General features: G+C 35.8%; 1 protein-coding gene across 4 annotated transcripts in view; it reads right to left on the bottom strand.

Annotated features, from left to right (window-relative positions):
* LOC121969662 (DNA mismatch repair protein MSH1, mitochondrial-like) overlaps positions 1 to 17,532 on the bottom strand; it is a 124,762-nt gene that overhangs the window by 12,945 nt on the left and 94,285 nt on the right. For all 4 annotated transcript variants that reach the window (XM_042519869.1, XM_042519871.1, XM_042519870.1 and 1 more), the window contains one exon: positions 11,193 to 11,399. In XM_042519869.1, the coding sequence (XP_042375803.1) occupies positions 11,193 to 11,399 (207 nt within the window). The remainder of the gene's footprint in view (positions 1 to 11,192; positions 11,400 to 17,532) is intronic.

Below are 17,532 nucleotides of genomic sequence, written 5' to 3'. Positions count from 1 at the left end.
TTCCAGCGCCTTTAAGTGGTATCAGAGCGAGTTTTCTGACTCTGTGTGATTAGTTTTCGGTTAAATTATACACTGCTCGTATATAAGTTTAGGAAAGATAATAGTAGGATGTGCAAGAAAGATTAACTCTGTGGTTGTAGGCATCCTAGGTCCAACTATTATCGCTTTGTGTGATTGTGTATGATTTGAACCCTCGAGCATGTCGAGGTTGTTTTATGTTGTGCATGATTGTAATAATTAAATACGACCAGTTGCTGTATTATTTTTTCATTCTGTTCGATCTAGATTACATGTAAATTCCTTTGTGGAATATAAGATCGATAAATGTAAATTTTTATTTCTTTTTGTTGCGGCTTGTATCCTTGCTATGCGTGGTGCTATTTTGAGGGTCGGAGGAGCGACGAAGAAGGAAGCAAGACAGACGCGATGGCTTGATCCATTGCCGACATATTGGAGGACAGCGATGGATGAAGTCATAATAGTTGGAAATTTTATTTTCATATTTATTGCCTTTATATGCTATTTTGTTATATGTTGTGATGTATATGCATATTGTTATGTGTTGTGATGTGCGTGCATGTTAAAATTCCTCAATTTAAATAACTAAGTAGGAGAGGGTTATTTAAATAAACTCCACGGTCTCCATTACTGGTTTATAAGTGATGCATTCAAACTTGCGCGTTGGCTTTAAGTGTGTTCCTCCATATCGGATGAGTTTGTTTGCGGACAAACTTCCTCTATGGATGATTATCGGAAATTATTTAGATTTGTGTGATCTTCTCCATCCAAGTAATGGTATAAGCTTAGGCACATTTAATAGTATCATCCCCATCAGAATCACTGCTATTATTTGTGTAACCGAAGATGAACCAACTATTAATTTTATTTGTCATAAAGTTAGGTTGACAAGATAATAAAATTAATGGGTAAAACCTCCACTTACAAATGTTTGAATTAGTATACGTCCACACTATCGTGGCATACGAAATTCATGGTGTTTCGAGGTGTTGGTGAATTTAAATTATATTGTTTGAGAAATCAATATCATTTTAAATTCTAAAATTTTGACCAAATAATTTATTTTGTGATTCTCAGGATTTCAAAATGACTTTTAATACTCTTGTTGTTATTTTAAAATAAAACAAACTTATTGGTCCAAATTATATTGATTGGAAACGGAACTTGGACATTGTCTTAACTGCTGAAGAATACAAGTTCGTACTTCTTGAGGTCTGTCCTAGCGTGCCTGATAAGGATTCTAGTGAAGAGGAGATAGAGAGACATAGGAAATGAGTCAAGGCAGATGAGATAGCGCGGTGTTATATTGATTGGAAACGGAACTTGGACATTGTCTTAACTGCTGAAGAATACAAGTTCATACTTCTTGAGGTCTGTCCTAGCGTGCCTGATAAGGATTCTAGTGAAGAGGAGATAGAGAGACATAGGAAATGGGTCAAGACAGATGAGATAACGCGGTGTTATATTTTAGCTTCTATGTCAAATGTGCTGCAACATCAGCATCAGGTCATACCCACTGCCGATGACATGATGCTCAATCTCAAGGAACTCTTCGGACACCAGAATCGGTCTGCCAGGCAGGAGGCCATGAGAAACTTAATGACGACCACCATGACTGAGGGGGCACCCGTAAGGGATCATATCCTCAAGATGATGGCTCATTTGAATGGGATGAAAGTCTTTGGAGCTGAAATCGATGGGGAAACACAGGTCGATATCATTCTCCGAACGCTGCCCAAGAGCTTTGAGCAATTCCACCTAAACTACAACATGAACAAAAGGGTTTATTCGTTGGCAGAACTTCTGACAGAACTCCAAGCGGTAGAAGGGATATTTCGTCAAAGTTCTCAAGTTCACATTGCTGAAAACGTTTTGGCCTCTAAGCCGAAAGGTGGAAAGAAGAAGAAGAAACAAGTTGGTTCGGCAAAGAAAGTGATTCGACCTCAAGGGACTGGGCCGCAGGCAAGTGTGAAAAAGCCGAAGGGCAAGTGCTTCACATGCAAACAGTCTGGACATTGGAAGGTGGACTGTCCTCGCAGAAAGGAGAACAATAAAGGCATATCTTATTCATTAGTTGTTGAAACATGTTCAGCGGTGTTATCTATCGGTACCTGGTGTGTAGATACGGGAGCCACTAATCATGTCTGCAATCCATTGCAGGGGTTCCAGAAACCAGACGACTACATGAAGGGGAAATCACCGTCTACATGGGCAATGCTACGAGAGTGGCGGCTATTGCAGTGGGAGATGTTTATTTATCTTTTGATAGGAATAAAACATTGATTTTGAAAAATTATCTTTACGTACCATGTTTTAGAAAAAACTTGATTTCAGTTTCTAAATTATTTATGGATGGATATTCTGTTTCTTTTGATGACAAAGTGGTTGTCAAGAAAAATAAGGTAGTTATCTATTCTGGTGCATTGGTTGACAATTTGTATACTCTAAATCCAATAACTCCCACGATACAACAAATGGAATTTAATAACACCTCTTCTAATTTTAATAAGAGAAAACAACCTTCGAAAATGAACCAAACATATCTTTGGTGTTGGTTGCTACTCGGAAAGCCTAACGGTTCCACTGTACAAAAATTTTGTACAAAGGTCTGAACCTTTTCCTAGCTACCATGCGTTCTTTTAAATTAAACTTAGATCGCCTGCGGAACTTAACACATTTGATCCTAAGTTTAATTTATTTGTTCTTTTAGGTTTAGACTTGGATCTCTTGTAGAACTTAACACGTTCGATCCAAATCACCTAGGTCACGAAGACAATTAAATATCTATTTCCAAAATCGGCTTCTAGTACTGCATGGCAAGGCACTTGGCCTTCTTGGATATGAGAGCAACCACCACCGACTAGACAAAGCCTTTTAAGGAAATTAAATATTTAACCTTCCCATAGTAACCCTAGGTTAACCGCTAAGAACAATCAAATCACAAGGAAAAAAAAAAAGAACACAACTTCGAAAACTAATTCGAAAAAACTAGAATCGCATGTCTCTTGTATTTGGTATTTTTACAAAGAAACAAAACTAACATGATGCAGAAAACAATTATTAATTACCTTTCTTTGTGAATAATGACCTCTTGATCTTCTACCGTATTCCTCTTCTAATCTCAGACGTTGTGTGGGCAACAATCTTCCGAGACGAGAACCACCTAGCACCTTCTTCTCCTTCCTTCAAGTTTCGGCCAAGCACAAAACCTCCAAAGGATAAAGAACCTTTTCTACCAACCAAGCTCCAAGGGATGCAAGCTTCCTCTTCTTCTTCTCCAAGCTAGGATTCGGCCACCACTTGATCTCCAAGAGGAAGAGGAGGTTCAGCCACAAAGATGGAGAGAAGAGAAAAAGGAGAGGCCGGCCACACCAAGGAAGAAAAGAGGGAGAAATAGAATAGAGGTTATCTCCATGAAGGCACCCAAACCCCCACTTTTATAATCCTTAGCCTTGGCAAATAAGGAAAATTTAATAAAACCTTACTTAACTCTTTTGCCATTGAAAAGGAAAATTTTAATTAATTAAAATTTAAATCCTTTTCTTAATGCATATGGCCGGCCACATCAAAACAAGCAAACAAGGAAATTTTTCGCTAGAAAAATTAAAGCTTCCTAATTTGCTTCCGAAAAAATTTTAAAATAAAATTTCTTTTTAATAATCCCTTCATGGTTGATGTTATAAAAGGAAATTTCTATAATTTTAAAATTTATCTTTTCAACATGTGGATGATTTATAAATAAGGAAAGTTTTTACCAAAATTAAAATCAACCTTTTAATCTACAAATAAGGAAAGAGATTTAACTCTTCTCTTAATCTTTTGTAGAATCTTATAAAAGGAAATATTTTAATTTTTAAACTCTCTTTTAAATCATGTATTCCACATAAGAAAAAATTTAAAATTAAAATTCCTTTTCTATTTTTAATGGCCGGCCACACATAGGCTGAACCCATGCTTGGGCCGGCCACAGTCAATCCTATCTAAACATGGTTTGGCCGACCCTTGCTTGAACTCCAAGCAAAGCTTGGTCGGCCCCCTTTTAGATGGGTACAAAGGTGGGTATAAGTGGGTATAGTACTCTATAATTAAGAGGCTACGATAGGGACCAGAGGAAGAATTGGTTTTAATCTCCCGACAAAATTAAGCATCCCGTGTTTACCCCGAACACACAACTTAATTTTATCAATAATAATTCATTCCACTAGAGAACTATTATTGAACTACCGCACCAATCCCAGCGGAACGAAGGAATAGGACTCTTATGGAAATGGTTAGATCAATAATGAGTTATTCAGAATTACCAAATTCGTTTTGGGATATGCTCTGGAAACGACGGCGTACATTCTGAACTTGGTACCTTCTAAGTCAGTACCTCTACTCCCATAGAATTGTGGAATGAGCGTAAGTCTAGTTTAAAACACATTCAGATTTGGGGTAGTCCAGCACATGTGCTGAAGGGAGACGCTGATAAGTTGGAATCACGTATAGAAGTTCGCTTGTTCGTGGGATATCCTAGAGGAACGAAAGGTGGTTTGTTTTATAGCCTTAAAGATCAAAAGGTCATTGTTAGCATCAATGCCCGATTTTTAGAATAGGACTATGTAATGAACCACAAGGTCATGAGTAAAATTGTTCTTGAGAAAATAAGAGAAGACACTTCTACTTTAGCACCAACGGTACAAGATGAGATACCACAAGTAACTGCAACACGTGTCACAAATGATGCACAATTACAGGTAGTGCCTCGTTGTTAGGCAACCTGAAAGATTCATGTTTTTGGAAGAGTGTTCGGACTTGATCCCTGGTGAACATGAAGTTGATCCCTGGACATATGATGAAGCACTCCAAGATAAAGATGCAGCATCTTGGCAAAGTACAATGAACTCTTAAATAGAATCTATGCATTCTAATTAGGTCTGGGAGCTTGTAGAACCACCAAATAGTGTAAAAGTAATTGGATGTAAATGGGTCTACAAAAGGAAAAGAGGAATAGACGGGAAGGTGAAAACCTTTAAAGCGAGGCTTGTTGCGAAGGGATATACTCAGAAAGAGGGAATCGATTATGAGGAAACATTTTCGCCGGTAGTCATGCTTAAGTCTATTCGGATTCTTTTATCTATTGCTGCTCATATGGATTATGAGGTTTGGCAAATGGATGTCAAGACAGCTTTCCTTAACGAAAGTCTTGAAGAAAACATCTATATGAAGCAACCAGAGGGATTCATTGCGAAGGGCAAAGAGCATCTTGTATGTAATCTCAATCGATCCATTTATGGACTAAAGCAAGCTTCGAGATCTTGGAACATCCGCTTTAATGAAGTGATCCAGTCTTATGAATTCATTCAATGTCCGGATAAGTCTTGTGTATACAAGAAAAGTGACGAAAACGTGGTGGTATTTCTTGTACTATACGTAGATGACATTTTACTCATTGACAATAATGTCAAAGTGTTGTCAGACGTAAGGGTATGGATGTCCAAGCAGTTTGATATGAAGGACTTGGGAGAATGTGAACATATTCTTGGGATCCAAGTAATAAGGAATCGCAAAAAAAGGATGTTGTGCTTATCCCAAGCTTCATACATCGATATTATCCTAGCTCGTTTAGTATGCAAAACTCCAAGAAAGGTTTTCTACCTTTTTGGCATGGAATACCTTTATCTAAAAAGATGTGTTCTAAGACACCAAAGGAGATAGAGGAGATGTAGGCAGTTCCTTATGTTTCGGTTGTAGATGTTAGCTAGAGCCCTAGAGTCAATCATTTGATGATTGCATTTTGGACTTATTGTATCATATTCTATATAAATAAAGGCATTTGGATTTTGATTATTATACTTACTTGTATTGGTGCCAAATAAACTAAGTATAATAATGTCCTTGAGTAGATGGTTCTCACCTATATCAATCGGTTAGTTGAACCGATAGTGAGATGATATAGGGAACACTACTCTAAATCATTCCTAGTCGAGTATTAACATTCAGGGACAATGTTAATGCAATAAGACTAGCATGTAGGTCAACTCGATGACTTGATCTCATGTCGTGGATATGGAGATATCAAGTCGACACGTGGGTACGCATTGAGAATGTATATTGAATGACCCGCCACGAGAAAGTATCGTGGATCGTTATATGAGTGTCATATACTTTCTCGTGCTATTAGTATGACTATTAGTCCTTAGACCGGAAGTCACCATGGATCCCTACATAAGGAGTTATGTACTTTGGTTTCACCAAACCCGTAATCGGGTGGACTATAAAGACGATTACGTGGTATATAACGAATTATGTAGAGGATGATGTAGATGGGATCTATCCTCCCATATGACGGAGCGACATCGTATTCTTGATAGAGTGAGACCACTAAGTGCGTGGTCATGCCCAAATGAGTCAACATTATATGTTGAGCTCGTTTGATCGAGTGAGTCTACTTGAGTTCAAGATTTAGATTGATTAGAGGATGACCGCCTACGCCATATCGACCAATCTAGATGTCAGGATGAAGACACGATATCGCGTATGTGAGTCACGATTAGTAGTCACTGACGTTGGATCTCAATATTCTTGTAACTTGGATAGCAATGATGTATTGCTAGATGCCGCTCGTTGCTTATGTTTCTAAAGGAGTTTAGAAACATTGCCAACGTTACAAGAACCTATTGGGTCACACACAAAGAATAAGTGGATAGAGATTAGGTTCATATGATGAACCAATTGGATTAGGTTCATATGATGCACCAAATATTGGATTCAAATTAGACTTATTGAGTTAGACTCAATTAGATTCAATTGTTGAATGAGTCTAATTTAAATTTGATTCATTGAGTCAATTTATATTAATGAATTGAGATTCATTAAATTGAAATTGACTTGAATCAAATGTTGGATTTAACTCAACAAGGAAGAAATTGGTCAATTTTGACTTGACCAAATGGAAGTTGAAACATCAAGTTTGACTTGATGCATTGCCACATCATGTAGGTTGACTCATCCTACATGGCATGACACATCCTTACCACATCATCACCACCTCATAATGATGTGCCACCTCGTGGAGGTTACACACCCATTCCTTTTAATGTGGCCGGCCACATTAAATGAGGGGGTTACATTTGTGTGGCTGGCCACACACTTGATGATGGGTGAATGCAATTGATTTGGATTCATTCTAGCTTCTTCTTCCTTGGATGCTTGCTTCTCCTTGTTGTGGTTGTGACTTCCATGGTGAGGAGAGGGTGTATGAGTTGTGTTCCAAGAGAATGAAGGAAAGTGAAGAGCACAAAGGATGATACTACTAGTGAGTGTATAAGATTTCCTTTTTGTATCTTCTTCTTTTCTTCCTTTCCAATCCCATCCGAGAGCTCTGGAAAGTGCTAGCACACTTGGGGCTCTCTTCTTCATCCTTTGAGTGTGAGAGACACTACTTGTTCGTATGGATATCATTAGAAAAGTGTCTACGTTGACACTCTCGAGATCCGGCGTACCGTTAGACGAGCGGGATTTGCGAGGGCACGCTTCAAGGGTAAAATTCTTAACATGTAGATCTAGGAGTAGATCTAAAGTTTTTGAAACTCGTACTTGTATTTCATTCGGTTTTTCCTTGCACGGATCTACGGCTTTGGGTGATTCGGGGTTTCCGCGACGCGAAAAGCGGTTTTCGCGGCCCGAAAAACCCAACAGTAGAAAGCCTAATATATGCGATGCTATATACGAGACCAGATATCTGTTTTGTCGTGGGCATGGTTAACAGATATCAAAGTAACCTGAGACCGGGACATTGGACTGTCATAAAACATATATTAAAGTACCTGAAAAAGACTAGAGATTATATGCTGGTTCACCAAACAGATGATTTGCTCCGTATAGCTTACACAAATTCGGACTTCCAATCAGATAGGGACAGTAGTAAATCAACCTCGGGATATGTGTTTACTTTGGGAGGTGGAGCCATAGCATGGAGGAGTGTTAAGCAAAAATACGTTTCGGACTCCACCATGGAAGCTGAGTATGTGACAGCCTCTGAGGCTGCTAAAGAAGCTGTATGACTCAGAAACTTCTTGATGGACTTAGCTGTGACTCCTCGTTTGCCCAAAGTTATCACAATTTATTGTGATAACAGTGGTGCAGTAGCAAACTCGAAGGAACCACGAGCCCATAAGACAAGTAAACACATTGAGCGCAAGTACCACCTGATACGAGGCATCGTAAAACGAAGAGAGGTTGTTGTCGCCAAGATTACATCAGCAGATAACCTAGCAGATCATTTCACTAAAGCCCTTCCGGCGAGAGCTTTTGATAGGCATGTTGAGAGGATGAGAATCAGATGTATGGCAACATAGTCTTTTAATATAAATGAGAGATTGTTGGAATATATACTATAAGTCTAGCTTTTGTATGAGCATTTGTTTTGAAATATTTTGAAATGAGAATCACTTTGGTCAAATGTTTGCATTTTATATTTATATATATGTTAATGCAGTTGTCAATTTAATTTATATTGTAGATAACATGGTGTGTGGTGACACACAGAAGATCATATTATCGATTCCTTATAAATTATAAATAGTTGCTCACAACCAAGATGGATTGGGACAAACCATTGGAACGGTTGTAGTGTAATTTGGTATTAGTCTGTCTTGACTATAAAATTATACTAGTACATTATATGTGTATTGAGCAGGACTGTTTGAGGTTGTTTGATTTGTACTAACTACATAAAAGAACAGAACTTCTGTTATTATGGATGTGCGTCCTCTTAATCCCTATATAATAACAAGCATGTATACTTAGTATTTATTTCTTTAACTTATCAATGGGTGAGATTTATTCATTAAATCAATAGGGCCGATGAGTTGGGAAATAGTATTGCTTATATGGTGTGTTGTTGATTATAGAAGGAATCTGTGTCCTAATTATTTAAGTTGATGATATCACTTTGAGGAGCTCATAAGGATTATCATGTAAACCCTGCAGGTAGACTTAGTCCGGCTTGATAATAAAGTTAAGTGGTACTACTCTTGAAATTAGATGTTGATTAATTGAGTTGTCAGTAACTCATTTAATTAACGGACATATGATATCTTAAACATGGGGAGATTAACGCACTCATGATAAGGAGCCCATATTGTAATATGGGATTGGTGCAGAAGTTCAATAATAACCCTTTAGTGGTATGGGTTATTATTGATGGACTTGAGTTGGGTGTTCGGGTCGAACACAAGAAGCCCATGCCCATCAGGAGGCCTAAACCAATTCCTCCTCTAGGTCCCTGTTGTAGCCTCTATATAAAGCATCGCATCCACCCCAACAGAATTCGGTTATAAAAAGGGAGATTTTTTCTAAACAGAATTCAATTATAAAAAGGAGAGGTGGAGCCCCCTAAACATAAGTTTTCCACAACTCTCTTGCTTAGGGCTGGCGGCACAAGGTTCTCCTCTCTTGCTTAGGGTCGACGACGTAAGGTTCTCCTTCTCTCTTCCTTAGGGTCGGCGACACAAGGTTCTCCTTCTCTCTTGCTTATGGTCGGCGACGCAAGGTTCTCCTTCTCTCTTGCTTAAGGTCGGCGACACAAGGTTCTGCTTCTCCACCTTAAGGCCAGCGGCACAAGGTTCTCCTTCTCCACCTTAGGGTCGGCGGCACAAATCTCTTCCAACTCCATCTTAGGGCCGACGACTTGAAGGAGAAGAAGAAGAGGAGAGGGTGCCCATCCTAGAGCCTCCTTTTGGTGGTCGGCGGTTTAAAAACAAATAAGAGAAGAAAGATGGTTTTTGTCTTGGTAGATCGTCGCCCACACGACGTCCAAGAAGAGGAGAGGAATACAGCAGAAGATCAAGAGGTCTTTAGCTACAAAGGAAAGGTACAACTAGTTCTTTGATTCCTCTGCGTAATTAGTTTAGTTTTCTTTATATTGATTTTGAATACCAACACAAGAGGTCAGCAATCTTATACTTCGATCAAGGTGTGTTTTGATCTATCAAGAACTTGCCTGATTGATCAAACACATGTCTGATCGAACATGCGGATTGCTAAGAAAAGTTCTGTACTTGTACAATTTTTGTACAGAGAAATTTAAACAGAACGGAATTCCAGTGTCTTCTCTCATGCATAGTGTTAATTATATACACACACTTTTTTCTACCCCTACTGCAAACCCTTCTGCTAGATACATTTTGCTGCATTCTACGAACCATTAGTAAATGAAATCCATTTTGTTTTTGCTTTTAAATTTACTTAGGGGCGCAAATTGGGAAGTTAGGTCTATGCTTTGAGGCATATTTTGCTAGATTTTTTAATCAATAAAGTTGTTCATTTATTTATCTCTTTGTACACAGTACATATTTCATTACTAGTGTGTAGCTATAGGTTGTGTTGTGAAGTCTCTAGCGCACATTGTTACATGGAACGATGACTGATGCAATGATGTTGATGAATTGCCATGGTGGCAAGAAGATCCCATCCTATTCAAATTAGGAGCCATTTAGAACAGGAAACTAATTGTGAAATACTTAGATTCTTTAAGTATAACAGATAATATAAGAAAATTTTAAGTCTTTTAAGCCTACGGGGCATACAAACAATCACACAAGAACTTAGAAACTCATATTTCAATCAACAATTTTTTATTACATTTCATCAATATCTTCAGGTTGTTGCATAATAGATCCTACAGAACTTACAGAATTTCTTTCATTTCATCTATCCTAACTATTACTTCAGTTTTTTTATATATATTTATTTATTTTTATTATTTTTTATTGTTGAAACTACATTACATATATTGAACTTTAGTTCAAAGTTAAACCATTTAACATATAGTTTTTTTTCCCAATATTCAAATTTAAAATATAATCATTTTTAAGCATTGAAAAAAATATCATTGGCAAATTCCAACAAAATATACCTTCTTATATGACTGAAGAGTTTATCTAATAGTAACACAAAAGATAGGAATTAGAGTTGTAAAACTACATTTGTAATTCAAGAAGCAACCTAACTAGCTACAACTTGAAACTATATTATCATACATGTATTCTATCACATCAAAAATAATTCATCACAATAATTATCTAGAGATTCTTTCACAATTATTTCTCTATATACTTTTTATTAGTCATAAGTTAAAGTAACAATAAACAGAAATATAGTTAATGGATTTACAAGGATAGTTAACTTACAGCAACAGACAAGGCCTCTGCAGCCCTATCAACTTGGCCATATGATTCTTCAGCATGAATTCTCTTCACTCGTCCTTTCCATGGAAATTCCATGTCCTCAAAGAACTCAGCAGGAACAAACTCATATGAATTTATTTCTTGACCACTTTCATCATGCAGAAAGAGTATGTCACCTATTTTTTGCGAAACACAGATACATTCATTCACCTGCAAAAGCAGAAATAGTATGCCATAACAGGTTATGATGTTGCACAGGAAACAGAAGAATAAACAGTTCACCAAACTAACCAACACTAATAAGACATTATTTCTCATCTAAAAAAAAAGAAACATCTAAACCTTTTAGTAGTTTGGTACTAAAATTAGTTCAGCCAATGTCAAAATGGTATCAAAACTGGAACAACTGTAAGAAAATGAACCATAGAAAGTAAAACAAAATCAAACCAAGCATTTGATATAAGATATTCAAGATCAATAACGAAATCTCCTACCAAGCCATATTTACAAGGACAATATTGTAAATATCATTTGGTAGACATCCTATATCACTAAAATTTAGTCCCTATCCCTACTTCATTCAGTTATGCCAGAAAGAGTTTTTTCTCTGTCACCTATTAAACATCAAGAACATGTAATCAACTATTGTGTAACAAATCACAGTTTAAATACTGACACCATGTTGTACTAATACTTGGCACACTTCGACACTCATCAAAGCATGCCAAAAAAATTTATAGGTTTTTCCTTCTTTATTAGTTAATTTATTTACTTCTAAGAGCAAAATTATAGCAATTAGATTATCTATTGAATTCATATTATTTATTATATCATCCTAATACTCGATATGCTTCAACATGTGTAAAGGCGCCCCACGATGCATCAATTTTACTCATTTAATACTCTTTCACTTAAATTTTAATACTTATATTAAGAATAATTTTGATTCAATGCGTGTTTAGATAAATTCATATAGATCTTACTCCTATAATCTTCTACAACTTGTTCACTTTTAGAAAATAAAACTATATTAATTACATAATCAACTGAATTAGAATAAAGAGAATTAAACTACAAGAATACAAGCAACATTGAATTCATCTTAGTGGATGTCAAAACATGTTAAAGTATGATCCTCATCAGTATGATCAACACAAGCAACATTTGAGAGACTACCGGGCCATGTCAATCAATATCGTGTTTTGGTAATTTATTAGCTTGGTATATCATGATTAGGGGTGCAAACGAACCCAATCAAGCCAAATGTTGAGTGGATTTATCTGTTGAGATTTTAGTTTAATGTTGAACTATTTGATTGTGATGACACTCTCATCTTAGGATCTCATCTCTTGACTAATGAAAATTTGAGTAGGGGTTGATTCATTCCACTTTGGTCATTCATGTTTGAGGTAAGCTCTTTGTTGTTATTTTTTCTTGATGATTGAAATCGCTGTTATGATTTTGATCTGATTTGTATCTTGTAAATTGATTTGCAAATATGTTTGGGTGCATTGTATGGTCAAGCAAGTGTCAAGTCAGATGCTCTTCAATTGAGGTGAGTATTCTTGCTTGTTTCCTTGCAATATTTACCTATTGCATGATTAAAATGAATGTGTAATTATTGAGAAAAATTAAACGATGGACTATTTTAACAGAAAATTTGAAGTGTTTGTTAAATTTTTGAAATGGGGGAAAACTAATGATTTATGAAAGGACTAAAGTTAAGGGGATAAAATGAGCTAATTCTTCACTTCCTGTGCTTCTTATCACATAAATACGGGATATAATTTGTGTGGGTAAATTCATTGAAGGGTTTGTTTCCTAAAATTTTCATCTATGATCTTGCCTATTGACACTTGTTGTTAAGTTGCTTCTCAGTGATACTTTTTAATTGTTATTCCTTCCTTCGTGAAGGAATAACAACTAAAGAAATATTTGTAGGATATAAGATCTAATTAATCAAGTTAGGGTAGTCCTAAAGGTAAACATATGTAAACATTAATGTATAATTACTTATATCAAAATAATGAATGTGATAACAATGGAAGCTTTAAGCAAACCATTTGATTTAGATTTCAACCTAGTGCTTTAAATTGAATTTGGGCCATTAGTAGATTATGTGTATGTTGGAACAAATCTCCCCATGTAGTTGAGTTGAATGGGTTCCACCCTTGCACATTATATGGGGCTTTTGCCCATGTTTACTTTTTACTGCATCGATTGAATATGAGGTGTGAGTTCATTATATTTGTGAGATTTATAGGAGTGTTTACTATCTTTCACCATATGTCCATGTCTTAATTAGAAATTAAAGTGCAACTCGAGAAATGAATTTGGATATAAGAATACCGTGTTCAACTTGTGAAATAGATAACTTTGAGAAGATAAATAGTGCAAACTTAAAATGGTCAATATTGGAAACCAAGTATAAGTGTTTAATTGGTACCACTAATAAATGACAATAATGTTGTAAAAAAAATGAACTTCCAAAATAATGTCTTTTAAATAAAATGTAATCATCTCGTATGAGACTAATGATGATTATCTTTGATTGATTAAAAAGTTTGGATTCGTTTAAAAGATATAATTCACCACATCTTTTCACAAAGTGCCAAATTTTTGTGAAAATATTCAAGCTCAATGGCATAGGAGGATCCATATAACCGACTCTACTTAGTGGGATAAAGGATTAATTAATTGAGTGTTGTTGTTGTAACTAGGTTGAATATCAAATAATTACATGGTGTTTTATGGTCTTTCACTTGAGTTATACATATTAGTTTTGTTTATTGTGTTATTTTGCTTTGAATTATTATAGATCTAACTCGGGTGAGGCATGACATAAAGTGCAAAAAAGTGTAATTTAACAAAGAAATATTTAAGCATGAAATAAAAATAAATAAATAAAGGAAAAGAAACATGAAAAATTTAAGGTAGTGTGAATTTTGTAATTGAAAATTTTAAAGGATTAAAGGAGCAAGATATAATATTCTAGTGACATGATTTTAGTAGGATATGTAGTGGATGATATTGTAAATTTGAAAAATTCGAGAATAATGAAGTAATATTCTATGCTAAGGGAGATAAAACTTTAGAGGTGCTATGAAAATTACAAAAACATAAGGACCAAATGTAAGTTAATGACATGCAGTGGAATTATAGTCACATTTATGTAAAATTTTATGGACACAATAAAATGACAGCCCGGTGTACAAAACTCCCTCCAATACGGGGTCCTAGAGAAGAGTCTATTGTTAGAAGAGGCTATTTTCGAGACTCAAACTCATGACCTCTAGGTCACACGATAGAAACTTTAATGTTACACCAAGGCTCCCCTTCCCTAGGACACAATCATAAATGTATAATAAGATGATCATAACATAGTTTTTTTACACTTTTAAAAAATAAAATCTAAGAGACAAATATAAAAACTACAAATTATTGGCACCAAAATGTACTTTTGTCAATGACAATATAAGAAAGTTAAAAGTAATAGATATTATTTACATGTAAATTTCACAATAATTACTATACAATTGCTATTTTATAAGAATAGAAAACTCTTTTAAGAAGCAATTTTTTAATAATTATGAAATTTTGAGATGCTTTTTAGAAAAATTAAAATCTTTACATTCGTGTTAAGCATGTTTCTCTACATTAAACTTTGTTTTTTTAAATAAAAATGAAAAAATAAAAGATTTTTCAGTTTCAAATGGAGATTTAAACTCTTAAAGAAATTTCATGTGAAAATTTAAACTCTTATAGAAATTTCATATTCCTTCATCTTAATCAACCAATTGCAATGCATGGTAAGGCTACATACAGTAGACACAATATGATCCCACCATTCCTCGAAACCCCGCATTAGCGAAAGCTTCGTGCATCGGAATACCCTACATCTTAACTACTACCTTAACTCTTATGTTACATTTTGTGAATTTAATTTTAGTTTTACTTAAAAATCTTTATGCTACGCATTGTTCTTTGAACATAATTTAATCTTTATTTCATAACCATGGGTGGAAATAGTCAATCTATCAAAATTCAGGAAGAAAAATGTAAGACATTCTAGTAAACATACATTCGAGTTGATGCAAGAGAATCCGAACATTTTATCTTTTCTATTAAGGTTATTTTTGTCTTTTTGCATTTAGGGTTTTGGGTATATTTAAACACTTGTTTGGTTGATGTAAGGGGATTCTCTTTTGGTTTTGAAAATAAAACTCTTTTCGTTTGAATCTAGAGGTGGTTCTTTTTTGTTTACCAAATTCTCTACATCTTTCTCAACAATTCCCTTGAGGAAATGAGCCCACGGAATAATCGCTATTATGCTTGGCATCGGTTGCTATTAGAGATTATCAGATCCAATAGATGGTGGTTGTAGTCGTGATCATGATCGCAATAGATAGGTTTCGATTAAGGAAGCCCCACACCGTGATCGTAACGTCCAGGATGAGACACTTGAAAATCTACAAAGATAAGTCGCAGAATTAACTCAATGTCCGACGGCGTGAGATTTTGAAGGTCGTAAGTTCCCTTATCTTTATTCTAATTCCACTTTTGTTAACCCCTACACAATCACGAAAGTCGTGGTCGAGAGGAACGATACAAAGATATCGGGATTCAATTTATCTTCCCAAGTTTTCTGGTACGCTACAAACCGAGGAATTTGTTGATTGGCTTAACGAAGTGGAGAAAATTTTTTATTATAAGTACTCGATCGTGTGACAGTAAAGTTATTTTCCATCACTCGAGGGTCAAGCATCGGTGTGGTGGGAGTAATTGCTCATGAGACAAACAAGGCAAAGCCAATATCATTGAAGGGAGAAGATGAAGAAGACAAAGAGTCACTTACTTCCTTTCAACTACTCTCAAATTTTATTTCAACGACATTAGGCATTGAGGCAGGATGCAAGATCAATTGATGACTATATTGAGGAATTTCACTAGTTGATTACCCGAAATGATTTATCAGAGACAAAGGAGGCAGACAATGTCGTTTTGTTTCCAGATAGTGGGGATTATGTAGCCACATAATCAGGAATTTTTTGAGCTCAATGATTTTATGCAAAATGAAGAGTCAAAGAATCAACAGGAGAATACTTCCAACTTTACAACGGATTTAGATAGGAAGGAGTGTGGCAGCCTTGCTGAAGATACAACTAATTTCGGGGATGAAATAATTGAAGGTCATAATTTTACCAACTTGGCTAATGATCTTAAGCGGCTGAGTATAACTACTGTTGCTCATGAAATGGAGAAGCAACCTCCTGCTCATGATTGTATTCATAACCAAGACAATCCAAATATCAAGGAAGAATATGTAGAGTTGAGTGATCTTATAGATACCATAAATGCCAGGAATATGATAATTATCCTATGGAGATTTGCCATGCATAGGACATGGATGCGATTCATGAGAACATTAATTTACGGAAAATGCTTGAAGTCGAGGAATACTTTGACTTTATCAATGAAGATGTTGAGCAACCAGAACAACAACAAAGCTTCCAGCCGGAGGATAAGATCTATGTTCAAGCCAAAATAGTAATGAGTGTGAAAGATCTTTTTGGAACAAAAGATGTTAATTGTGACATATCTATTTGGAGTGTGATATATGACTATCAACCATGGTTTAAAGTGATGTGCCGAGACAGTTGAAACGAGCGAAACATCTCGTTCCGCTTGGCGACCGGCACCGGCACGACCCTGGCACCATACCCTCAACAATTGCAACGTGTTGCGCAACCCCGTGGCCGCAACGGAGGGGTCACTCAACCCCACAACAACAACGGAGGAGTTGCATAACCCTTCTGTTGCTTCCCCGAAGGCGTCACACGACCCTACAGTCGCTGCAAAGGGGTCGCACACCACCGCGGTCGCGCCAGAGGAGTCACGCGATCCCCACGGCCATGGCTAAGGGGTCACGTAACCCTGCAACAATGTCGAAGTCGTGCGAGCTCATGAGTGGTGTCGGATTTCTAATTTTTTTAATTAAATTTAGGTTAATTATTTTAATCAACTCCTAAATATGATGGAGATAATCTAAAGAGGTTTAATTAAACCCTAATAAAATTATCTAATTAATTTTATATTTCATTTATTTTAATTTAAAATTTATAATAAAATTTTTATTTATTTATTTATCTATTTTCATATCTTTTCCTTTTTTAAAGATTATTTTTATATTATTTATTTTTTAAATATTTATGTTAAATATTTTATTTTTTAATTAATATATTTTATATTTAAAAAATATTGAAACTCTATCGGCACCGCACGATACGGTACCGAAACCGTATCATTCCAGTCCCAGACCGAAACCTCGGCACAAGTCGAAATT

The sequence above is a fragment of the Zingiber officinale genome, chromosome 4A (assembly GCF_018446385.1).
Source record: "Zingiber officinale cultivar Zhangliang chromosome 4A, Zo_v1.1, whole genome shotgun sequence".
In the NCBI taxonomy this organism is placed as follows: Eukaryota; Viridiplantae; Streptophyta; class Magnoliopsida; order Zingiberales; family Zingiberaceae; genus Zingiber; species Zingiber officinale.
The sequence above is the reverse complement of the archived record's forward strand: the minus strand, read 5'-3'. Positions and strand labels throughout refer to the sequence as shown.